Here is a 26,610-nt window from a genome sequence, read left to right on the forward strand (position 1 = left end):
GGGCTGGCATTACAGGCACACCAGGGATAGTCACCACACCTGACTCTCGGGGAGTTACTGTTCAGTTTCTGGTATAAGCATATCCTTGACTTTGTAAAGACAAATAAAACACACACACACACACACACACACAATGTTTAGGCTTAGGTCATATAATACAGCAAGAGGGGTTTTTATATAGTTAAATCACTATAAATATGTAAGAGCACAATGTGTTGTTGGCCTAGGTGCTAAAATTCTACTGTAGCAATTTTTTACAAACTATGTTGACTGACTCAGACATGAATATTTCATATTATGACTTGCATTTTGTCAAAGGCACACTGGAGCTCAACAATAGATATGTCTCCTGAGAGGTAACTTGGCATAGCAAAAAATATGAAAGCTTTTGGAATCTCAGACCTAAAACTTACTCTATGTGACTTGATCTTATCTTCCTTTTTCTTTTTGATATTATACTATGATTACATTGTTTATCCCTTCCATTTCCTTCCTAACCATCCCATATGGTCCTCCTTATCTATTTAAAATTAGATATTAAATTAAACTTCCTCATGTCAAAAATTAGATAAGCCATACAAGTTGAAATTTATAGGTTTAAATCCAACATTTAATCCCTATATGGATAATACATGCATGTTCCTAGCATAATTCCTGAAAAGTTTTTTGTTCTAAAATGCAAACTCTATTTGATGTAAAATATGAAAGTATTGTAAATTTGTTAGTTACAAGACTGTGATGAAGATAAGGAAAAGTTTTGAATTGATACCCTAAGCGGAAATAATTGAAAATCTTGGTACTTTTGTACTCTAATGTTTCTAGTTTATTTATATGTTTAAGGAGAAAACACTTGGTATCACTATAACCAGATATCTTGGCAAATAACTGGGACTAAAACATTAAAATACAATTAATCCATCAGAAGAGAGGATCCTATCATAAATAGCTGTTTCACAACAAATGAGATACCCCACAAACCCAGAAACTCAATACACATTGGAGTTTCCAGGGGAAACTGTATAATCATCTATCAGGAATATTATGGATGACGTCCCCCACATGGCAGTATCTTTAGGATAGTATTAGGATTTAAAGCAAAAATAACAAAATTTTAATCTGTGCTATCATAATACATTGACAATAGTCATATGAATATTAATAGAAATAAAGACACACTTGATTCAAAAATAAACACTTGGAAGGTTTCTTTTGTTTTTGTTTTTCAAACAAATGTCTATGGTCATTCAAAAAACTGCAGATTTCTACAATTGGTTTAGGTATTTTGTGTTATTTTGTTGAAGTAACTGAGAATATATTCTTCCTATATAACTCTCTGAGTCCCAGGACATTTTCACCCTTTTCTCCTCCTTCTTTGTCTCTTTTCCTGGAATCCTACCTGCAGACAGTTACAGATCCGGTCACAGTGTGTATGGAGGTGCAAGGAGGAGCTGTTTCACTCAAGAACATGATGGAGTGTTTGAGCTTGAGGCCCATTTAAGTTGGTTTGGTTTTCCTCCCTGGGTCCCAAGTGACCTTATCTTATATCCAATGTGCTGCTCTTAGTTTGAATGTGGTTGGGAACAAATCTTGAGGGGAATCACTAAAGACAGACAGTGACATGAGCTCCACAGTATTTGCTGTGGATTGGAAACTCCAGAGAGACAAACAAGAGCAGGTGAATCAGAATTGGTATCTAAGAAAGCTGAAGCTATATGATGTGGGTGGGGAGTCAAATTTAAAACAGTGTGTACAAGGTTGTAATTACATCTAAATTGATCTGTTTTCAAGTTATTTTTACTTATAATAACCTTTAGGCTTCCATAAATAAATCCAAAATGGATATTAGAGCTCTTAATTTCTTAATTGGTATTGAAGCCCACACCAACACCTAGAAAAAGTATAGACCAGGTAAAATTAACTTTTTAGGAGCATGTATAATATAGAAGAAAAAGGGAAGAAATGATGGAAATTTGAGCAGCAAAGGAGTGTTAGATGATAAATACCATAGAGGTCAAGGCTCAGGAAAAAATGAGTTAGAAAGACTCTTTACAAATTGCAGATATAACTAAAAGAGAAAGAAATTGTTGAGAACTATTTTGCTCAGAAATTATTGGTAGAGTATAGCTATCTTGAGGAGAATGATTTGGGCCCTGACTACTTACTCATTCTTTATTCAACCAAATTACTATTTTATTTTAAATTACTTCTCTTTTTGAGATTATATTATAAATAATTCTATTTTCCCTTCTTTTTCTCCCTCCAAAGCTCCCATATACCTCTCTTTGTGTTCTTTCAAATTCATGGCCTCTTATTTATTAATTCTTGTTATATACATATATGCATGTTTAGTCATACATATGTCTAAATACATGCATGCAACTTTCTTGGTTTGTATAATGTTACTAGTACATTTGTTTTCAAAGGTAGACATATGGTACTGGATAACTAATTTGTTTGCTCTTTCTAGAAAAGTCTATTTCTCCAACTCTCAATATTCCTTAGTTGCTTGGTAAGGTTAAGACCTCCTAGGATTTCTCTTCTGTATGTGTATTGTTGATAGCATTGTTCAGCTCATTTTTAGGCAGTTATGTTATATGGGTATAGTTTATTCCTAGAAGATACAATCTCACAGCAAATTACATTATTAATATTTGTCCTTATACTCACAGAGAACTTTACTTCTTTCCCCCATCAAGGAAACTTCTCTTTGAAGCAGATAGAGACCATTACAGAAAAAATTAATGAATCAAAATGCAAAATTGTGAAGCCAAGCCCCGATGGATTCACCTGCAATACATACAACTGCCATACCTAAGGCTCAGGAATCACTGCAGAAAAGGGAGGAGGGAGATTGTAAAAGCCAGAGGAACAGGGAGTTTGCTGTGAGCTTATGTCTATTTATTCAAACATTCTTATTGCCCAAAGGCAGGCCTTCAAATAATAAAATAATATCTATGAATATGTATGAGCATTCCTACAAACACACACACACACACATACACACACACTCACAATGTTTTTTCACACTCACAATGTTTTTTCATCAATTGTTGACTCTGAACTCTTAGATACAGAATAACATTGACAAAGGTGAATGACAGTCATGTAACCTCAGAGTTTAGCAGAATTTTTATCAATCTATGCAAAACAGGGTAATGTATATTCATCATAGTCAATGAATAAAATTCTTTCTTTGGTCATTATGAAAAATTATTGTCTTTATGGACAGTGCAAATTCTCCTATGAGGTCTACTTCATTCATTCTTCCATTTTTGTCATTGCAACCAATTTACATCATTGCAATTACAAAAATCTTATGTGTGTGTGTGTGTGTTGTGTAATGTGATGCTTTCCTCTGTGAAGTATTTAACGATGTTGAGCAGATTAACATATCTCTCATAGAAGAGTAACTTAAAGCATATAAAACTCATGGTTTATAATACCTGATTAGTATATATAGTCTTTCTTTACATCAGGTCCCTTAATCTATCCTTGATAGCCATGAATATTCACCCTTTATGTCTCTCCATCACACTATGCTACCCTTAGTAACTATATTTTTTCTTTTCTCTAATATTCTTTTTAAAAATATATTTCTTCTATTTTTGAGATTTTTAACATGATTATATCATTCTACCCTGCTTTTCTCCCTCCAAAACCTCCCATAAATCCTTGCTCTCTTTCAAATTCCTGACCTCTTTTCTCATTAATTGTTATTACATGCACATATGCTTATGTATATATGTATAAATCTCTAATCATCACCTGCTCTGTCAGTATGTAACATTACTCTTATGTATGTTTCCATGGCTAACCATTTGGTACTGAACAATCATTAGTATGCTCTTCTTCCATTGGTAATACTGTTTCTTCCACTCTTGGCATTCATTAGTTGTCTTTAGTTCTTTTTGTAGGATGGTCTTACTTGTTTAATTATTGTTTACTTAGGTTCCACAAATATAATGCATGTATTTTCTTTGTGGATTAGAGTTATTTCATTTACTACACTGTACTCTATATTCCTCCATATTGCAAAAATAGGCAGGTTCTCCTTTGTTTTAAGGCCCAACAATGTCTTTTAAAATGGCAAAGTTGAGTGTATTTCTCATTTACACATTACCAACCTTGCCCTCTTAGCTCAGCTACTAGCTCAGCATGTAACTGAGCACAGTTTGCAGACCTTCTCACTCCTGCCTGCTACTATACCAATCTTAGTTAAGATTCTCTCACTCTGTTCAGTAGCAACAGTGTTCCTCCATTTCTTCCAAAGCTTCACACCTTATCCTATCTGAAGACCAATATCAATTCATGCATTCTACTTTCTCTCTTTGTGACATTAATTGCTCTATTTCCATGACCAGCCTTTCCTTGGCTGTTGGCTCCCATATATACACACACACATATAGACATGCATCCACACATATCTGTGCTCTCACCCACCAGTGTACATGCCTACACACAAAAGCCCCCTCACACATACACATATCTTATTCAAAAGAAAGATAATATAAATAGTACTTTTATAAAATATTAGTTACTATAGAGACCATATCAAATTCACAAATATTTATTGAGTTCCCCTTGTGCAAATCATTCTTGTGTAAGGCAAGAAATTAGGAGACGAGTTAAATTTTTTTTGTTTGTTTTTGTTTTTGTTTTTTTGTTTTGTTTTTGTTTTTCAAGACAGGGTTTCTCTGTGTAGCTTTGCTCCTTTCCTGGAACTCACTCTGTAAACCAGGCTGGGCTCGAACTCACAGAGATCCACCTGGCTCTGCCTCCTGAGTGATGGGATTAAAGGCATGCACCACCACAGCCAGGTGAGAAGAGTTCTTTTTTTAACCAGGCATAAATCTTCAATTGCCCCAATTTTTCCAGAAAAAGTGTATTTTTTAAGAATTTCATTTTCAATATTGTGTGTATATAATGTTTCAAAACTTTAGACTGATTTATTTTTTAAAAAAATTTACACAAGGAATTACCTTTTCTTTTCTGAATACAAAAAGAATAAAATCAAGATCAATGTGTCTAAGCAGACTGGACTTATTCATAAGAATGTGGAGACAGTCATGAACAGAATGTGAGTAAACTAAAACAAAAGGCTTAAAGAGGCCATATGGTTAGTTAGCTCATGTTAAAACCAGTAGAAGAAAAATAGTCTATAATTACAAGGTGATTTAAATATTTGTAGAATCAGCTGCAGAGATATCCCAGTGGCTACAATATGTATTGAATGTGCAGAAGACTGAACATCCCATCCCAGCACCCATATTGGATAGCTCAAAATCATTTGTAATTCCAACATTTATGATTTCTGATGACACCTTTACTCATGTGCACATACTCCCACACACACATACTTAAAATAAAATAATCTTAAGTATTTGTTGATTGGATCATTATAAATGATAGTCTGTATTTACTGTAGGAAGTCTTATGTGACAAATTTTATAAATATATGGGATATTTTAGATGTATTCAGGGGCTAAAATATCAAATATATTATGTCAATTATTGACAGTGAATGTAGCAGGATCCTTGCTGTTGTTCCATTTGGGGGCGGGGACCAAGTAGGCGCAGAGTCAAACCACACAGACTTGGGAGACACCATTGCCCTTGGTGCATTGAAGGGATCCCATTACCCTTCAGTGGTAATACTCTGTTCCCTATTAACCAGGGAGCGAGGATATGCTTGCATTTTCCCCCAGAATATCACCACACCAATATGGGTATCCTCCAGAGATATGCGACTGGTAACAGACCAAGAGACTTTGGACAAAGAAGAAGCTTCAGAAGGGTAATGTATGTTTTGTCCTGCTACTGTGGTATTAGTAAAGGTCATGTCATTGCTGGCATGTGACTCTGGATATTAAGCAATTGCCTCACCCCCTACAAGGTTGATTATATACCACCAGAATGACTTCGATTGGTGAGATAAAAATGACTGGGGTCCCATCCATATCTTTGAGATTGAAATTTTTGACTAATCCTTCTCTTGTTCAAATATCTTCTGCAACAGGTTCACCAACAGAAAGCAGCCACAAAGGTGACCCTATAGGTTTTATTTGTTTTCAGATACCTAGATCAAAGTCCTCCTAGAGAGATAATACACATATGTCTCACTGAGATACAGAAGGCTACTGCCTAAAGCCCATCACCCAGACAGCTCTCCAGGATTGATGCTCTTCCAGGGCTGGTAGTCAATGAATCGAGCTTGTTTGGCAAGCCAATCTAAGACAGGCACAGTTCATTATGCTGAGCTCTCCTGAAGTGGAGTCAACAAGGTTAGGGCAATGTACCCTAGCTCCCACTGAGCATGTCCTATAAAATAATCAAAAGGGGTGGATATGTGGGATGACTCATCCCTAACAGGCTTGAGGGCCAGATGGCCCAAACAAGTAAAAAAGATACTTTCTGAGAGCCAGCCTTGGTCTGCCTAAGGGTCTTAGCAACAGCAGCTGAAACATGATTTGGAGATGACCTGGATCAATGAGAGACAGCCATGTCACACCAGCTGATGCATATTCATTAGACCTCCCCCCAGGGTGGGATGGAGGGTATATAAGGCTTGCCTCTTCCTGAATAAACTGAGCTTGTTGTTTTGACATTCTCCCAGAGGAGTCTGTGTGGTTTGACTCTGCGCCTACTTGGCTCCCGCCCTCAAATGAAACAACAGCAAGGGCCCTGCTACAAATGATCATTAATTTTTCGGTAGCAGATTTTCCTTAGGGAACGTTTCAGAATGGTCGTGTGTTTCTTTCCTTTTGAATCACTTCTTCTTCTTCTTCTTCTTCTTCTTCTTCTTCTTCTTCTTCTTCTTCTTCTTCTTCTTCTTCTTCTTCTTCTCCTCCTCCTCCTCCTCCTCCTCCTCCTCCTCCTCCTCCTCCTCCTTCTTCTTTTGTTTTTTTGAGAGATAGTTTCTCTGTGTAGTTTTCGTGCCTGTCCTGGATCTAGCTCTTAGACCAGGCTGGCCTCGAATTCACAGAGATCCACCTGGCTCTGCCTCCTGAATACTGGGATTAAAGGAGTGTGCCACTGCCCCCTAGCCTTGAATCACTTCTTATTCTAAGGTAAGCTGTTATCTCCAGGTAAAGCATAGGTTATAAGGACTGACAAGGAAAAGACTGCATTTTCTTTTTTATCATCAAGTTCTAAAGAAGGTTACTATAAGCAAAGTATACAACAATATCACAGTTAATTTCATCAGAATTTGGGGCCTTTCTATATGTAGCAGTTCCTTCACAATAAAAACTAATATTTGAATTCCCCAAAAAAGTCCTTGATGGGAAAATGACTAATTATTTGCATTTTCTTTAGTTTCTATTACAGTGTTTTCAAACAATTTTTATCATGATCAGCTACCTCTTACTCTTAAAGTACTAAGAACATAGTCTCTAATTTTTTGGGTCCTAGCACCATAAACAATGGGGTTAAGAAATGGTGGGACCAATAGGTACATATTGGCTATTAGAATATGTATTTGGGAGACCACATGGTGGCCATAAGTGTGGATCAGAAAGGTAAACCCAGCTGTCGAATAGAAAACAACAATGACACAGACGTGAGAGCCACAGGTGCCTAGAGCTTTAAGACTTGCTTCTCGAGATGGAAGGCAAAAGACTGCATGGAGGATCAGAACATAGGAGAGGGCAATGAAGAAGCCATCACAGGAGCCAATACCAAAAGCGACAGTGAGACTGCAACCTTTGGTGGCTCCTGTGTCCACACACGCCGGCTTTACCATAGCCGTGAAATCACAGTAGGTGTGTGCAATGATTCTCGTTCTGCTTGAGCAGGATGGGGTGTGGGGAGAAGAAGCCTACTCCCTTAGCAACACAGCTACTACCATTTTGGCGATAGTGAGAATTGTGGCATGGCGCAGTGGGTCACAGATGGCCACATAATGGTCAATAACCATGGTCAAGAAAAAGCCAGATTCCATGGCAGTGAAACTGTGGATGAAGAACATTTGGGCAAGGCAAGCATCAAAGGCGATGTCATGAGCTCCCATCCAGAAGAGACAGAGCATGCGTGGCAGTGTAGCTGTGGAGAGGACCAGGTCAGTGACTGACAGCATGCAGAAGAAGAAGAACATGGGTTCGTGGAGGCTGCGCTCTGCTCTCACCACAGCCAGGATTGTCACGTTCCCCATCACAGCCACTATGTACATGGAGCAGAAGGCAATCCCAATCCAGACGTGGAGGTGCTCCAGACCTGAGATGCCCGTCAGCCAGAAGGTGCTTGGAGAGAATTAGGACTTATTAGCTGGCCCCATGGTGCCACTGTCCACTGTGTGTGGATGAAGTCCTCCTTGTACAGTGTGCATGTTTTGCTAAGGTTATTACAAACAACTCTGAAAATGAATGAGAAGTTAAGCTAGTGTATCCTAAAAACTCACAGCACAGTACTACACAAACGGTAACAAAACAGTGGGTTCTCAACCTGTGGGTCATGACCCCTAGGGATGAACTACTCTTTTATAGGGGTTGCTTAAGACCATCAGAAAACACAGATATTTACATTATAATTCATAACAGTGGTAAAATTACAGTTATGAACTAGCAACAAAAATAATTATATGGTTGGGGCTCACCACAGCATGAAGATTGATATTAAAGGGTTGCCGAGCTAGAAAGTTGACAACCACTGAGCTAGAGTGTAAAATATATCCTTAGTGACATTGGGTAAAACTATGCACCCAGATAGACACCCGGAATTTATTGTAAATCAAGTGAAGAATCTCATATTTTTAAGAAACACTAAAATTATTTGACAATATGATACAACAAACTCCAATCCTATTTTAAATTCAGAATTTGTTTTAATTCTCAGAAACATCTGATTTATAAATAAGTTTGAAATTTTAGATGTATGCATTTCCTTCTTAAATCATACCTAAATCTTCCTCTATCCTCTCTCCCTCTCTCCCCCTCTCCCTGTCATGTGTGTGCCTTTTTAAACTTAGGATTCATGTTCCACAGACTGTCAATTGAATCCTTCTTTGCCAATACTTGCATTGAATTTATTCCCAAAAGACATTTTCTATTGCTGTATAAATGTGAAGGATTTCTAGAATTTGAAAATTAAAATTAAATTGAAAATTTCAAATTGAAATTTGAAAATTTCTAGAAAACATGCTAGGTATTCTAAAATTTGAAAATTAATAAGAGTTCTCTAACACATTCTCTGTTTTCTTAAGTATAATTTCTCAATTCATATGCCCCATTATTTTAAGCTTTAATTTCAGGAAATGTATTTTCTGTTTCAACTTATTCCCTTTACTTCCATTATGTTTAACATAGTTGGCACAAAATAGTAACTCTTAGACTTCTCTTGATGTTTGCACATATGTATGATATTTGTCCTCATTTTCATACAAATTGAAGCAAGAGTAATGTCTAGATTCTCCTAAAATGTAAAACAAAACAGCATCTTAGAATGCCCACAGATGTTAATGCTTAGTTGGAAATGCTATGCAAAGTCAATACTGATTTTCAGCATGCAGGTATGAAACAGGAACTCAGATCGATCCTATAGATAATGCAAGGGCTGCACCTTTTGGGACTACACAGTCCATTTGTTTTCATTATGTTAAACTTAATTTTTCCTGTCACATATTATATTCAAAATTATGTAAAACAAAATGCTGTGATACGTGTTAAAACATACTCCTGTGTTTTCTCTTCCATATTTCATAAGAGAAGTCAGGTTGATGTCGGTGAAGTGCTACAAAGGGAGATATGAACGAACACTCTGCTTTTTTAAACTTCAGTTCAGGATAATTCCTTATGACCCAGTGGTTTTAGTCTGGAATCCATTCCTTGCTTTTTATTCTTTCTTATCTCTACAGACTTGGTAATTTGGAGAATAACTGACTGAACAGTCTTTTTTTAGAGACAGAGTCTTATATAACCTGAGACGCCCTCAAATTCTCTGCAGAAATTTAGGACAGCTTTGAACTCTTGATCCTCCTGCTTCTACATCCCAAGTGCTTAGGTTACAGAAGTGTGCTCCCAGGCCTAATACTAAAACATAATTTAAAATATATATTTTTTGACTAATTTAACATTTCCAAGCTGATATAAGTGTATAAATTTATTATGTATATGAACACCCATGATATTTGGTATACATATGAAGTGGGAATTTAAATCAAAACAAGCATACTGGTACTCACAAACATCCAAAATGTCTTTATGATGAAAACATTAAAAGTCTTTGATTTACTCTTTTAAAAGGCAATTAAGATAACTAAGAGAATGTAGCAGTTTGGGTTGTTTTGAAACATTGTTTCCTGTTCTTGCTCAAGTGATCATCTCAATAAAGGATACTTTTCTAACTATAGGTCTTGATATGACAGATCATTTTTTAGTGTTGAAGATGCCAAAACTAGTTGTTCTCTGCATGTGACTGTCTCTGCCACCATGATCTGTCCTGGTGAAGCTGCTAAAATGCTACTGTAACTCTTACCTGGATTATTGATCATTCTATATAGCATAGTTAGCTAGCAAGTAACTATATTTGCTGCATTTACAAAGGCTAATCTTTTTAGAATGTATCTATGATATTTATCCTTATTTTTAACATGGTTCTTCAAAGAATAAACATTACCATTTTGAGGATTGCTTCATTCTGTCCATGCAAATGCAGGTGTAGCTCTCTTCCCCTTCTCTGCCCTTATTTAACCATGTTAAGAGCTAAGAGTTTTCCAGAGGACCACATTCTATGAGAAACAGATTCAAAGCTCTTTCAGCTTACATCAGCTAGATTTACAATTCATTCTGGGTTTCATCTGATTAAGAGGGTTGCTTAAAGAACAATTAGTGGTCCACTGGGATAAGGGTAATTGTCTGAAACAACCAGAACTAAATGAATTTTAGGAAGAGTAATTATTATGAATATTCTTAAAGATAATTAATGAAGACATTTCCCAGATGTCTTCTGGTTATTTTGATGTTTGAAATATTTGTTGAATGTATTAAAAAAAAAAACCAGTACCAAATAAAATGTTATATTTATCTTTTGAGAGCTTATTCTCGGATAGACTATAGGGTTAATGCTTAAAAGTCCCTCTTCTCTTCTCTCTTAATCGTTTTTTTCTCTCTTAATCTTTTAAGTAATCCTTTGTAATAAAAAATTACATTTTAGTAGATAAGGACACAGAATTATGAATAGACTTCAGCGTGTGTTGAATTTTTTTAACAGCCAATAAAAGGTAATGTCAGTATCTGAATTCAGACAGATCTGGCTTCAAATATAGACCTTGTAATTATTGAATCACTAAAATTAAAAAGAATAGTGTATTTGTCTGAATTCAGTTGTATACATTCTTTTATAAAGTACTTAGTTCTATGGATTATACCTAACACTATCCCAAATGACCAACACTTCTCAATATGGTTCCTATTGCCCATCTTCACATCACTACCTTCACATCACTAGATCACACTTGGTTTCTGTATTTGGCTGTGTAAAACTTTGTATTGTCTTCTTGTTTATCATGGCTTTGTGTTAGTGTTCTTCCTGTTTCCTTTCCCACAGCATGTATGCCCTATGTATTTTGAAGTTAAAGGCAGAAAGTCACTGTTTAAGAAAGACTGATGTCAAGAACTAGAAGCAAAATTGGAGAAAAAAGGTGAATAATGCGAATTGGAGGAGATTAAATGATCTTATGTAGCCCTATGTAATAATACTAAAGTACACGAGGCCAATTTGCTTCCTCCTAGCAGTCATTTGTTGCTTGTAGTTCTCTGTCTAGAGGTGGGACTCTGTAAGATTCCCTCCCTCCTTCTGTATTAACAAATTAATTGATATTGTCATTGTTCGTGTTTTGTTTATGCTGCAATTTCTAAGAAAGTCTATTTCAGAAGAGACTTCCTGGTATTGTGGCACTTACCATATTTTCCCTCCCAGCCATAGGCCTTTGAATAAATCAATAGTTTCATAACTTCCTCCTGCAGAGAAGTAGTCAGCTCCGACCAGAAAACAGTTGGTAACTTCAGAATAGTCATGCCGTTATTGCACCAGGGGGTATGTCTTGTCTGACAGGTTGTTACTGTAGTGTTTGAGGTCCACAGCAGGATAAAATCACTTATGATTTTTCTTCATATCTGCCTAATTAGCAATCTCCTCCACTATGAAAGTTAGTTGTTTCCCAGTTTAATCTCCCCAAGTCCCTGTGACCACCACACACACTAGATTTTAGACTTTGTAGAACCGTGGGCTTGGATTTACTATCTGTTGTTATTGAACTTCCTGACAACTCTCAGATGTAATTTTTAATTCTATCATCCTTCCCCACCACCAAGCCTGGACATGGAGGTGTTTCTTACTTTTTTCTTCGTAACCTTTTTGTTTTCCCAAGCTTTTCAGTTGTTCTATCACATGGTCTTATATTCTCTCCCCCTTTTCACTCTGAATATTCTCATGCACAGTCATAGAGAGGATGCTCTAATACAGCATCTTACACTGGAAGTAAACCAACACCTGATGTGCTAGAAACTGACATGAAGTAGGGCCAGCTATGGAAAGATGGCCAGGAAAGCCCCTGGGATGAGAAAATGTTTCAGTTTAGAATTTAATTATTAGCTGTTAACACTCTGAGACAGAACATTGTAGGGAACATGATTACAAACTAAATGAACAGTGCCTATGGGAAGAAATCCTTAACTATTGAGAAAGAAGAAAAGGGTAGGACACAGTAAAAAAAAGGGGGGGAAAATAACATAGACAACTAAGAAGAACAATTCATGTCATTTATGATCATCCTACCTATTTAAAAAGCCCAAAATTTAATCCAAGTACAGTGGGAAACCATTTCCCTCATAATTTGTAATAAAATATGCACAAGAGAGAATTCATGTTAATGTCAAAAGTTGGATCAAAGCTAATTCTAGAATTATTTTTCAAAGCCAGGTTCAGATTACTTCTGGTTTCCTAGGGCAACCAAAACATTCTTATAGTGAGAAGCAGCACCCCCAAATCAAAAAATATAAGAAATATGTTTTCTGTATTTAGTTGGTCAGATGTGATGGCCATTGTGATGGTATGCTGTGGTGGTCATTGTGATAATAAGCTGTGGAGGTCATTGTGATAATAAGCTGTGGAGGTCATTGTGATGGTCAACCATAGTGGTTACTATGGTGGTCAGTTGTAGTGCCCATTGTGTTGTTGAGGGATAGTGGCCACTGTGGTGGTCAGTTGTAGTGTTCACTGTGGTGGTTAGTCAGAGTGAGTGTGTCAATGAGTAGGTCTCAGTTTCTTGTGCCTTTCTCTTGGGCTCTTTTCCTTCTGTTTGCCTTGTTAAACTTTGGTGTGTTAGTTTTTATTTTATCTTATCTTATTATATTATCCCATAGAGGCCTGAATATTTTCTAATGACAGACAGAAAGGGGTGGATTCAGATGAGAGGGGAAGTGGGGAAGAACTGGGAGGAGTAGAAGGAGGGGAATCTGTAATCTGGGTATATTACATAAGGGGAAAAAGCTACTTTTATCAAAGGGGCGGGAGGGAAGAAAAAAGAAAAGAGAACACCAAACCTGGTGAGTGTTTTTGACATCCAGGCTGTCAGTCAGTAGTGTACCTGTCAAGGCTGTCAGTCAATAGTGTACCCTTCAAGGCTGTCAGTTAATAGTGTACCTGTCAAGGCTGGTCCATACATAATTACCCATCAGGTATTAAGAAATCAATATTATTGACAATATATAGGGAACTTGCTCTATGTGCTGGCTAGGTTTGTATCAACTTAGCACAAGCTAAAGTCATCTGAGAGGAAGGAAGCTCAATTTTAAAAAATGCCTCCAAAGATATGGCTGTAGGAAAGCCTGTAGGGCATTTTTTAAATTAGAGATTGATGTGGGAGGGGTGAGACTATTGGGGATGGTGCCATCCCTGGGCTGGTGGTCCTGGGTTCTATATGAAAATAAACTGAACAACCTAGGAAGGGCAATCCAGTAAGAAGCAGTCCTCCATGGCCTCTGCATTAGCTCCTGTCTCCAGGTTCCTGCTCTTTTTGAGTTCCTGTTCTGACTTCCTTCAGTGACGAACACAGAGGTGAGGAAGCATAAGACAAACTTTTTCCTTTCCAAGTTGCTTTGACGATGGTGTTCCATCAGAGCAATAGTAACTCTAACTGAGATACTCTATATCTAAAAATTATTTAGTATCCTTACATATTTTGGATGCAGTTCAATATTTGATTTCATGTAGTATTATTCAATTTCTTCCAGATACCAAGACCCTAAATATTTGAGAAATCCCAAAGCTCACTCCTAAGAAACAGCATAGTGCTTCAGTATGGAAGTAGAGGACAAAGGCCTTTGGGAAGTGGCATGAAAGGGAATGTTGGCACTGAGGTAGCTACAGCCACTCCCTTACATTTATCTTGGGGCCTCCTGTCTCTTGGGATTGTAGGAAGATTTATAAATTAATCCTATTTGTTTGTTGAGATGAATGGCCACTCACAATAAGGGAAATTATTCTACCCAGTGTGAGAGATCAGGGAAATATCTAGGTGAGTGAAAATGGAAATATACAGTTGAGAACTTGAGAAGCAAAGTAGTTTAGGTATTTATCAAAAGTAGAAGGTAAAAGTCTAAGAAGCTGTTTTAGGGTAAGTTATTATTATTATTATTCAGTTAAGGACATACTATGAACAAAATATATTAGATATTCATGTATGCTAAAAGTCTCCATTTAGCCTCAAGCTTTTCAGACTGACAAGGCTTTGATAAGATGCCCAAGACTGAAGTGGCTCATAGCCTTTGTCAATGGATTTGCTGCTTACAGGAGGCAAAGAGATGCTTTCAAACTTGACAGATAAAGAATTTCAGTTTAAAAACTAATCCTGGTGGCAGATGTCAAGTCTGTGAGGACTGATTTGAAATCATAGGTCATAAGCAGCAGAAAGTAGACAGTCCAAAGTGAGCCTTGCTATACAGCTTGACAGGAGGACTAGTTGCTAGAAAGTAGACAAGCTACATCACATATGTCTATATTTGGGTAGCCACAGACTCTAATATAGATTTTTGGATTCACAGCTTAGTAAGTCTCAAGGATTTTCATCTTTTGTCTAAATGAAACTTGGTGTTCCACTCTGGGCTCAATTTTCTATCTGCACTGGATAGAATGAAATTTGCCCAAATAGGAATATCATAATTATCAGTTGAAATTGACAATAGTGAAAACATTTAAGATGTGATTAATATATCGATGTTTAGCAGTCACTGGATGCCACTGAGAGGAAATTGATAATTCTCATAATACAGCTGCCCTTATCATTTTGAGAAATGCCCATTTATGAGTCTTTTATATTAAGATGCTGTATGTCTTCTCTGTTTTTAGTTTCTGCAGTAATAAAAGATCATTGTTTTTCTCATTGTCACTGTTGTCCTCAGCTGCAGCAGAAGCATCATTTTGTGATTACTATCTATAGTATTCATTTTATATATTTAATTTACATCCTTTCTTGTTTTTTAATTTTTAGTTACAGCTGTGAATGTTTGCTCAATGAGAAACAATAGATGTATGGTCTGATATGAAACTAATTTTACTGGTTTGCATGCAGTATCTCCTTGGTTTACAGCACAACACTGCTGATAAAGGATGCAACTTTGGTATATATAGAAAAGTAATATATATATACATATATATAATTAAAAAGTGAATCTATATTTCAACAATATAATTCAAACTAATGTGATGTAGAACCAGAGAAAGAATGTTAACCAGGAAGTGGCATCTCAATAAAGAAAAAAGTCGTCTATTTTTCTTAAATTTAGTATTTTTCTCTTTGTTGTAAAGTTTTCTTTGAAAACTATACTTTATTTCAATTAAGTGTATTTTACTATGTAATTAGCTTTCAGAGTAACAACCCAAATTTAGAGACTATGACACTCTTATAAGACCTGTACAGGCTCACATCAGACAAAATACCAGCAGGGATAAGGAGTGGGGGGTGTACACAAAGTCCCACCCTAACCCAAAAGCTATTTGCACTGATACCTACTGGATAGGGATAACCAGTTTCCTCCATTGTAGTGTCATTGATTATATCAACTATAAGGCAGACCATGTGCCTATGTGTTGTTGATCAACAAAAAACAGACTCTGTTTTTTATCTATTTTATTTTATTTTATGTGTGTGTGTGTGTGTGTGTGAGTGTGCATTTTATTTTGTTTATGTTCTTGTTTCTTACTTGTTTTGTTGTTGGTTTTTTTAAAAAAAAAGAAAAGAAAAAGAAAAAAAGAGGAAGGGAGGTGGGAAGGCTCTGGGAAGAGCTGAAGGAGAGAAAAAATAAGCAAAATAGATTGTATGACAAAGTTTAAAAAGAAAAAAACAGAGTTACAGTTTGAAATCAAATCATGTTTGGAGTCTATTGTCTGAAGAGAGCAAGATTATCCATTATACAAGTATCAATTATATAGCTGAGAATAGTTGGGGAAGAATGAGACCAGTGCTGGTCCAAACTTGCTTGATTTTTCTAAAGATACCATGGTGCTCTAATGCTATGAAGGAAAACATCAAATTTAACAGGATAACAAACCAATTTCAATCTCTGCAGAAGTCATATAAAGAAATGATGGTGTATGACCTCTACCTGTCAATAACATGTCTTTGGATATTATAAAGTTAAAACTGTGGTCTTTAATTTGTGTGTATGTGCTCTATCAGGCTGATGTCTCTGGAAGCTCATTCATGTTTAAAGGGATGTTGAGTGATTCTACAGAAATGAAGGATTTGGTGGATAGACAGTAGATATTTTAATTAACTGACTATAATCATCAGTGACACCAAGAAAAGGGAAATAGGATTGGGATGGCTTAAGGAAATAAGCATCAAAATGTCTTTTGTTTACTTTGATTTTTTTCTCCTTTTTTCTTAAAATACAGATCCTGGCCCTGTCAATGCCTTTCCCGTTAGAGAGTAACTGTAGAACTGAATTGTGGTCTAACAGTCACCCCAATGGCAACCTCAAATTCCAGCAGCATCATGTCCTCCACATTCTACCTCACAGGCATCCCTGGCTATGAGGAATTTCACCACTGGATTTCCATCCCTTTCTGCCTCCTCTACATTGTTGGAATAACAGGCAACTGTTCCATCTTGCATATTGTGAGGACAGACCCGAAGCTCCATGAGCCCATGTACTACTTCCTGGCCATGCTTTCACTCACTGACATGGCCATGTCCCTGCCTGCCATGGTATCACTTTTTAGGGTGCTGTGGTCCATTTCCCGAGAGATCCAGTTCAATATCTGTGTGGTCCAAATGTTTCTGATTCATACCTTTTCCTTCACTGAATCATCTGTACTCCTGGCCATGGCCCTTGACCGGTATGTGGCCATCTGCCACCCCCTGCGATATGCTACCATTCTCACCCCAAAACTTATTGCCAAGATTGGAATTGCAGCCTTGCTTCGGAGTGCTATTCCACTCATCCCTCTCCTGGTTCGTCTAGCATTCTTTCCCTTCTGCCGCTCCCATGTCCTTTCTCATTCTTATTGTCTGCATCAGGACATAATCCGCCTTGCCTGTGCTGATGTCAGGTTTAATGTTATATATGGAATGGTTGTGATTACTATGCTGTGGGGCATGGATTCTTTGGGTATTTTAATAACTTATGTTTTTATCCTTCACTCAGTGTTAAGAATTGCATCCCGTGAGGGTAGGCTTAAGGCACTCAACACATGTGCATCCCACATCTGTGCTGTGCTCATTCTATATGTGCCTATGATAGGGGTGTCCATTGTCCATCGTTTTGCCAAGCATTCCTCACCCTTTCTCCACATCTTCATGGCTCATATTTACTTAATGGTGCCACCAGTGCTCAACCCAATCATCTATAGTGTGAAGACCAAGCAGATCCGACAAGGAATCTTACATTTCATCTGTCCCCACAAAATTAATTCTTCTGCAATGTAATCATGTCAACAAGGTGTTAGACAATTGGTGTGATGTCATGGTGAATTATCTATTCTAAGTATGTTGTACTCAGAATTGACAAAAAATATGCAAACCAGAATTAGAGGCTCTGAAAGTGCTCACAGTTGCTCAAAGAACTAGATAGTCATTTTCTTAAATGTACTTTTAAAATCATCTTCAGTCATTAATGCATTAGAGATGATGATGATGATGATGATGATGATGCATATTAGAGAGAGAGATGATGCAAATCACTGTCCTCTGTCCTTGCCTGTTACTAACCTTAAACTTCCTATAAGGGACTTATCTACAAAATTTTCCTTGAATTGGCAAAACCCAGCTTCTTTTTGCTTTTTGACATTTAATGATGTTTGGCATAGAACCTTATATAACTTTTAAATTTTATCATATTGTGCTTGAAATCTGCTTATTTGATCATATTTATAGATGGTAATGACTTGACTTGATACTAAATTTATACTGTAGATCAAAGCAGAATTTGCTAGCTAGCATATTGCCTAAGAATCACCTTCTTTAAAAAAATGTATGCATATTGTTCTTTCTTATCTGGGGAGGTGTGGTCACTTTAGAAGGGAGCAACATCAATATCAATTTTCTTTATTTGGTTTATGGAAAGGATTTTAACTTTACAGAATTTTGAGAGTAATTTTACCATGTTCCCAGAGATTATTATGTGACACAAATAACTACAATCCATTAGTTTAACATGTGCTTTAATAAGAATACAGGAAGAAAACATTTAAATATTTGCAAATGCAGGTGAATATGGTTTAATTATTTCGAAGTTTTGGAAGAAGACAACATGAAATTCCAGATCACTTCTGTAGGCGTCTCTTACTGTTTTTGCATGTATTTTGTTTTAACTTTTTGTTTAAGTTTTTTCATACACTATATTTTGATCATGTTTTCCTCTCCCCAATTCCTCCCAGATCCTCTCATGAGTCTGATCACTAGTTAAAATTAAACCTTCTCTCATTGAAATAATCCAGTTCATAATCATACATAAATGGTGGGAAAATAGTGGGAATTTAGTTCGGTCTGAATGAAAAAAGACAGAAGGAAATGTGAAGGTCTGCCTTGCTAACAGATAATGTCTTTTCATATACTTTATTCTGGCTGCTGTCACATAATTTGACTTCGTTTGGTGTAAGAGCAGCCCTAAACAATTACTGAGTACATAAACCCAAAGAAACAATCAGGTCATTGAGTAAAAGAATGAGTAATTTGGGTGTTATCTTTTTAATACAAGTGCTCTAATGAGGTCACACTTAATACAAAAGAAGGGATCCTAGTAACTTGAAATAAAGACTTCAGATTCCAGGCAGTTTGTCCACTCTTGAAGAACCCATGATTCCTCTTTGTTCCTTGGTTGCGTTTTATTTTTGTTTTTGTTTTGTTTTTATCTACCTATGTCTCTTTCCCCCAGGTTTGATCCTTTACTTGAATGACTTCTTGTACTCTTCTATTTCATCACATTCAATTTGACCAAAGAATCATTAATTAAAAACAATCCTAGAACTGTTAACCTCAAAAAAATATTTTCCTTTTAAATTTACAATGAAAGTTGCTTCAAAAACACTATTTTGGCCAGGCAGTGATGGCACATGCCTTTGATCCCAGGACCGGAGAGGCAGAGGCAGGTGGATCTCAGTGAGTTCGAGGCAAGCCTGGGCTACAAAGTGAGTTCCAGGACAGCTAGGACTGTTATACAGAGAAACCCTATCTTGGAGAAGAAGAAGAAGAAGAAGAAGAAGAAGAAGAAGAAGAAGAAGAAGAAGAAGAAGAAGAAGAAGAAGAAGAAGAAGAAGAAGAAGAAACCCACTATTTTGAAAAATAACATTACTTGGACATTGCATAAGTTGAATTTAGTTAAATTTAAAACACTTTAAAATCACACTTTCAAATACAGACTATATTTGATTTCATTAAAGCATTTTCTTTATTTTTGATAATTTCATCTGGGTACATGAAGAAGTATTTGTCTCATTTCTCCCTCTTACTCCTCCAATATTCCCCCAAACATGTACCTCCAAATATGTTTTTTTGATAGCTCAGTAAATTCAGTTAGTTCTGCCCATATGCACATAGTCATGGGACTCCCAGCTCTTGCATGGAAAAATTACCAGTGGCCGCATCCTCAAGGGAATTATTCTAACAGCCCTACCATCTATATCCATTGCCAATAACTCTTCAAAAAGGGGTGAGCCATGCAGATTATCTGCCCCGGTAATGCTGGGATTTTTACTGCCTTGCTCCTGTTCAGGTCGTGTGTAGGTAATCACAGTTCCTTAGCATTCATGAGTATGACCAATGTTATAAAAATAGAAATGTTGAACATACATTTTATGACTTTGTTTCAGAAATATTTTTATTAATTTCCTTATTAACAAAACAATGCAATTGACCAGTTCAACCTTGTTTTTTATTCTTTTTTTTAAAAAAAATCATGTAATTTATTTTATAATATCCCACACATATAAATATATGTGCTAGAGAAACTATTTTAAGTACAGATGACACACACAAATGTGCACATACATATACACACATGCACACACAGGAAGAGAGAGAGAGAAAGAGAAACAGATAGATGACATATATAATTTGGGAATGAAAAATTTTATCCATTATGTTACCAATGTAGCTCATTGTTAGAACAACATTATATTTGCAAGTCTCAAGAAAAAAATCATAAAAATATACATTCTTAAAATTAAGGGAGATATCCCTAGAAAAGAACTTTTGGTCAGCATAATTGATTGTGCACATCAGCAAATAAATGAATAGATGGCTTCCTGGAATTTCCCTCATTGTATGGGAATGTCATCTGGTGGTGTCATTATGCTGGCCGTGTTTAAGCAATCATGTTATTGGAAGATCATGGGTAGGTTTTTCCCTGTCATGTGTATGGGATACTATTTAGAAGTCACCATCTTATCCTTGTGGTTCTTTGAGTGTTTTCATCCTCCAGAACTTAGGTATAGGGGTTGCATTGCAGATGTGTCAGTTGGCGTAGGGCACCCCTCTGACACTTAGTCTATGCATTCTTACCAGTTGTAGATCTCTGTACTAGTCTCCATCTATTGTAAAAAAGAGAAGCTTCTTTGACATACAGGGAAATTCCTCAGTGTCCTGCCCATAAGTAAAGGGATATAAGTATTTAATGGCTGCTGAGAGGGTAAGCATCCATTTACTCAAAATACAAACTCCAACAAAAATTGTCCAACTAGTTAGCACTGAATACAACATGTATGAGTGATGCTAAATGGATCAATAGGTTGTATACTCATTTATATGTGCATATATAGAGATACATATATAACAGAATAATTTGTGAATTTAAGAGGGAGTGAAGACAGGAAGAGACTGAGTGGAAGAGAGAGGAGAAAGAGTGATATAGATGTAATATCTATATAAGAAGTTCTCAAAATAAAGATGGCTCTTGTTTATCCTTTTTATCATTCAAGTATTTGACATTTTTCAATTGTTGCAAGTCACTTTGTTAGCTCACTTAAAAGTCAGTTTTTAATCTACTAGCTTAGACAATAAAACATATTTTAACAACAGTGTGAAATAGCCACTTTAATATACATGCAAGTAGAGACTTTATACATTTATAAAAAATGTCTTGTTAGAAAGTTTTTCAGACATTCAATACATTAATAAAACTACCAGGTCATATAAATGCATTACTTTATTATATTCACAACATAGTTTTTTGCTTAAAATCAAGGAAATAGTTTGTCTTATTCAGAAGTGAATATTTTGCAGTAAGGAAATAATTTAAATTTCCTGGTTATCTCAGTCTTCTAGATGTAAATGCATAGCCTGGCACCATAGAATGCGAACATTCAAATTGCTCATCATGAAGAATTAAACTAGGAAAATGATATATGTTTATATAAAAGAAAGAAAAGAAAATCAGCCATCATGGTATACAAATGGGTCCTAGTATTCAGGAGGCTAAGGAGGAGGACTATGAGTCTAAGACCAGCCTTCACTACAGAAGAAAACCAGATAAAAAGAATCATAAACAACAACAAAAAATATAAAAAAAAATTTAAAATATAAAGAAAAAGCTAAATAGCCAAATGAGCCTACTGAATGTTACTCTTAAGTTTCTATGATTCTTCTTATTAAGAACATCCCAGTCAGACTTTTTCATTTTCAAATCAGAATATTATACTAAAGGATATTATGGATTGACCTAAGCTATCAATCAGATTCAATGAGAGGCAATTAATTATTTTGTCCCGAGTCTCTACCCCTTAAACTGAAGTCACCTACTCCAGCAATGTGCCCTAAAAGTGGAGTCCATAGCAGCCTGGCTTCTGTCCTTCCTAAGTCTTAGATAAATATTAATTTATCTTTGGATATCATTATATAACTCAATGTTTGACAAAACATCATGTTTATGATTTAATTAATCCAAACAAAGTAAAATTCTAGAATGTAAAACCAAAGCACCTTTTTTATATGAACATCTTAAAATCTGTAAGAGATAGATATTTTCTGGAAATTTAAGGGAAAAGCATTTGAATGATAGGCAAATTGTCTGTTGACTTCAGGGAAGCAAGTTAGTCTCCCAGAGATGAGCTTTCTTTATGCACTTCCCAATGATGAATGGTCAGCAAAAAAACACAAACAACAAAAATGAAATTAGCAGGTTTCTGCATAAACATACATGTATAAATGGGTATGTAACATAAAAAAGTCAAAGAGGCTATCAAATGAAGACTGTGGGGAATGGGAGGGCTTTGAGGGAGAGTAACTTGGGCATGGGGAGGGGCAAGTGATAAAATTCTACTTCAATTAAAAAAATTAAAAGTTAAAATAAAATAAAACAATTTATTTCATGAATATGCTCTATACATAAGGTGTATAATGAAGCTTATTTTATATGGTCATTAGTATTTATTATTTGATTAATTAAATAATCTGGTAAGCATCTATGAATTTGTTCATTTCTGTTGTTCTTGAGACTAGGATAATTAGTAATTCCTGAATTCACAAAAGTATTATTTTATTCTGTCTATGGAAAACTGACATAGAAAGATACTTATCATATAAAATATTTAACTTATTCTAGTACACTGATTTCCCCTTGATTACAGTGGTATGTTGATACACTTGTCAAACGTACTTATATTTCCTGTAAATTTTCTAATTATGTCACAACAAAAATCTTTGGGAATAATATGTTCTGTAGTTTTACTTATTTTAAAATGTTTTGTCAATTCGTTTTATTTAAATTTTCATACAGTGTACTTAGATTAGAGTTTCCCATCTCCCAACTCCTCCAAAATCTTCTGCACCTCTCCACATACCCAACATTATGCTCTTTCTCTTTTGAATTATATTATGTTTTTATTGCATATTTAATGCTCTAGGGCTAGAACTGAACAGACTGTTTTTGGATTTTTATTTAAGCCTCGTCGTTTATCTTGGATTCCCTGTTCCTTGCTGTTTCATTAGACTTGAATCATTTTGGTCGGAAACAGGGCCCTACTACTCGCACCCTTATCTCTTTGGTCTTTATTCCATAAACAATGGGGTTCATGGTTGGGGGTATCAGTAGATAGAGATTTGCCAGAAGGATGAGGGTGTGCCTGGCCACATGGTGCCCAAAGCGATGAGTAAAGAAAGAGAAAAAGGCCAGGGTGTAGAATATCAAAATAACACAAATGTGAGCTCCACAGGTGCCAAAGGCTTTGGTCCGGGCTTCCCTGGATGGCAGTTGTAGGACTGTTTTCAAGATGAACCAGTAGGACAAGGAAATGAAGACAAAGTCAAGCCCTGTGGTGAGGAGAGCTGCCGAGAGCCCATAAATGCTATTTAAGGTAATGCTGTTGCAGGCCAACTTGGCGATGCCCATATTCTCACAGTACGTGTGGTGGATAATGTTGCTACGACAGAAGTCTAGGCGGAGAATAAGAAGAACACCAGGAGTGACAACAGCCACGCTCCGAGCTACCAGTGCCAGACCAACCTTGACAATGAGAGAGCCTGTAAGCAAGGTTGTATAATGCAGTGGTGTGCAGATAGCTACATAGCGGTCAAAAGCCATGGCCAGTAAGACAGCAGATTCAGAGAGGAACAGAGCATGGACAAAGAACATTTGTGTGAGGCAGGCAGGGAAGGCGGCAGCCAAGGGACCCTGCCAGAAAATGAGTAGCATTTGGGGTACAGTGACAGTACAGAGGAGAACATCATTGAATGCCAACATGGCCAGGAAGAGATACATGGGTTCATGGAGGCTCCGGTCCCAGACTATCACTGCCATAACCAGCACATTGCCAAACACAGCTAAGAAGTACATGAAGCTGAAAGGGATTGAGATCCAAATCTGGATATCTTCTAATCCTGGTACACCAGTGAGCAAGAAGAAAGTGATCTGAGTATGTGTAGTGTTGAGTTCTATAAAAGAGAATTTTGGAAGAGTTTATTACATAGAAGCAAATGAGCTAGAAAATATATATTTTGAAGCTAGTGAAATCACAATTACTTTTGGTTTAATGAAGAGGAAAGGGTGAGACCATAAATAAGATTGTCTTAAGTGAGCTAGCATATGGAATACTTTTCTAAAAATTCTTTTTCACAGCACAGTTTACTTTGAAGATATGTGGATCAGAAAGAGCAGAACTCCTCATTTTTTGTGATTGATGTTGTTTGTTACCACCAAATAGTTTATTATATTGTTTTTGAATTTTTATTCTAAATGTCTATATCTGCTAAATAATAACCAAAAATAAACATGGTTTTCTTTCTTTCTCCATCTGAGAAAAGGCTGGAGAGAACAGTCCATTTGTTAAACCATCACCTGGTATACCATAAGCAGCCACAGCCTGCAAATTATTTGAGATTCTAATTTAAAAATAAATTACATTATTATAAAAATAAATTATATTATTCCCCTCTCTGTGCATGTGTATCTCTATGAGTGTGTTGGGGTGTGGGATGGGTATGTATATGAGTGTGTACATGCATGCTTGTAGGTAGGAGGACATGCATAGTCTAGAGTGCATGCAAAGATCAGAAGAAAACACACAGGGCCCCAAGCTGGCCCTGGGGACAGAACTCACATTCTGTCTTAGCATTAAATGATTTTGTTTGCTAACCTTCACATGTGCCCCAACAGGGAAATTCTTAATTCTATTGAAGGTTGTGAAACTTTCCTTAATGACCTAATTTTTTCTAGTACCAAAATGAGTAATCTGATTCACTTGTCTCATTCAATATCTTGAAGACAATAACTGCACAAACATGAAAATAAAAGAGCAGTGCAAAGTTAAATCATTCATACTTAAGTTAATACTGCTTCTCAAGGATCAGGGCATAGAATCAGATAGAAATCCACATCATTGTTGATTTTCATTCAGAGAAACAAAATACAGCAAAGTGTCAGGGCTCATCAGTACCCAACACCTAACACTGGCAGGGCTTTCCAAGGAGCAGAGAAATTTCTATTTTCAAATCTATCAAGAGAACCAGGTGAAAATTTACACCCATATTTTTATAGCCATGGGTCTTGTTTTTATATTTTGAAAATTATAATTATGTCATTGTGCCCCTCCCCTCTCTCCAAAGCCTCACATTCAAATCCTTTGCAGTCTCTTAGAATCAGGGCCTTAATCTTTAATTATTTAGAGCACCAAACAATATTTTTAAATTAAGATGTGATTTATGTAAAAATGACTCAGCTATAGAAATATGCATTTTCTGGTCTTACAAAACTTTCACTTAAGTAGTAAATTTTTTACTACAAATCATCAATTTCAACAAAGTCACAGAATATATTTATCAACAGGTTTTGACTCAACTATCAGGAAGCCTAAATTGAGGATAATGGATAGTTTTCTATCTGAAAAGAAATCTACTGAAATTTCCAATATGCACAGGCTCCATTTTCCATGCTGGAACCTCACATAAAGTCTCCAGAAAATTTGTGTTGAAAGATAGTAATCACTCTCCACATTAACTGGAATCCTCCTCTCCAGATAACACTAGTATTAACAAGGAAGTACAGCATGCTAGCACACCAACACACTCTGCATTTATCCCATTTTCCTGTGCACATTTCCCTTTCCCTCTCTTTAGCTCTCTTGTTCTCTTCCACTCTCATCTCTCCACTTCCGCTTATCTTTTCTCCTTTCCTCAGTTCCAGTAAGGAAGAAAATACATTTTCAGTTTCAGGACACAAATATAGCACATATAAATGTCTTTAAAATAAAATTAGTATAGCTATTTCTTATAACTAGGTCCACAGTTTCATCACATACCTGAGATTGAAAATTTGCATTCTCTAGTATTGCTTTATAACAACAGAGAAAACATCAGACCTTTTAATAGAAGACAAATCACATATCAGCATAGGAACTGGCAATGTAATATAAATATTAAATTATAATAATTGGATATAATTATGAATGCTTACTGTCTAAAAAGCTTTCTCCTAAAACTTACAAATACTCCATTCAATGAAATATAAATGTACCAACTACTTCAGTAGCATTTCTTATGCCAGTTTCATGTGGGCAGAAACCTGGACATCTAATAATACACAAAGCTTGTTTATGAATCCAGAGATGTTAGTTTAATAATTTATAATTTTATCCATTGAAAGATTCTAACTCACCTTGTCGATTCATAGCTTTTTTGGGTCAATAAGA

At 36.1% G+C, this 26,610-nt stretch overlaps 2 protein-coding genes and 1 pseudogene across 2 annotated transcripts; 1 reads left to right on the top strand and 2 right to left on the bottom strand.

The window, feature by feature from the left end:
• Positions 1–7,351: 7,351 nt before the first annotated feature.
• On the bottom strand, positions 7,352–8,272 carry LOC102922564 (olfactory receptor 52M1-like; annotated as a pseudogene).
• An 8,364-nt stretch (positions 8,273–16,636) lies between these two features.
• LOC102922870 (olfactory receptor 51G2-like) lies at positions 16,637–19,604 on the top strand. Its single transcript, XM_076566122.1, has one exon. The coding sequence runs from the start codon at positions 16,961–16,963 to the stop codon at positions 17,918–17,920; it is 960 nt and encodes a 319-aa protein (XP_076422237.1). The 5' UTR covers positions 16,637–16,960; the 3' UTR covers positions 17,921–19,604.
• Positions 19,605–23,423: 3,819 nt separating this feature from the next.
• LOC102928819 (olfactory receptor 52D1-like) lies at positions 23,424–24,260 on the bottom strand. Its single transcript, XM_006979087.4, has one exon. The coding sequence runs from the start codon at positions 24,258–24,260 to the stop codon at positions 23,424–23,426; it is 837 nt and encodes a 278-aa protein (XP_006979149.3).
• Positions 24,261–26,610: the final 2,350 nt, after the last annotated feature.

This window comes from Peromyscus maniculatus, chromosome 1 (assembly GCF_049852395.1).
Source record: "Peromyscus maniculatus bairdii isolate BWxNUB_F1_BW_parent chromosome 1, HU_Pman_BW_mat_3.1, whole genome shotgun sequence".
NCBI lineage: Eukaryota > Metazoa > Chordata > Mammalia > Rodentia > Cricetidae > Peromyscus > Peromyscus maniculatus.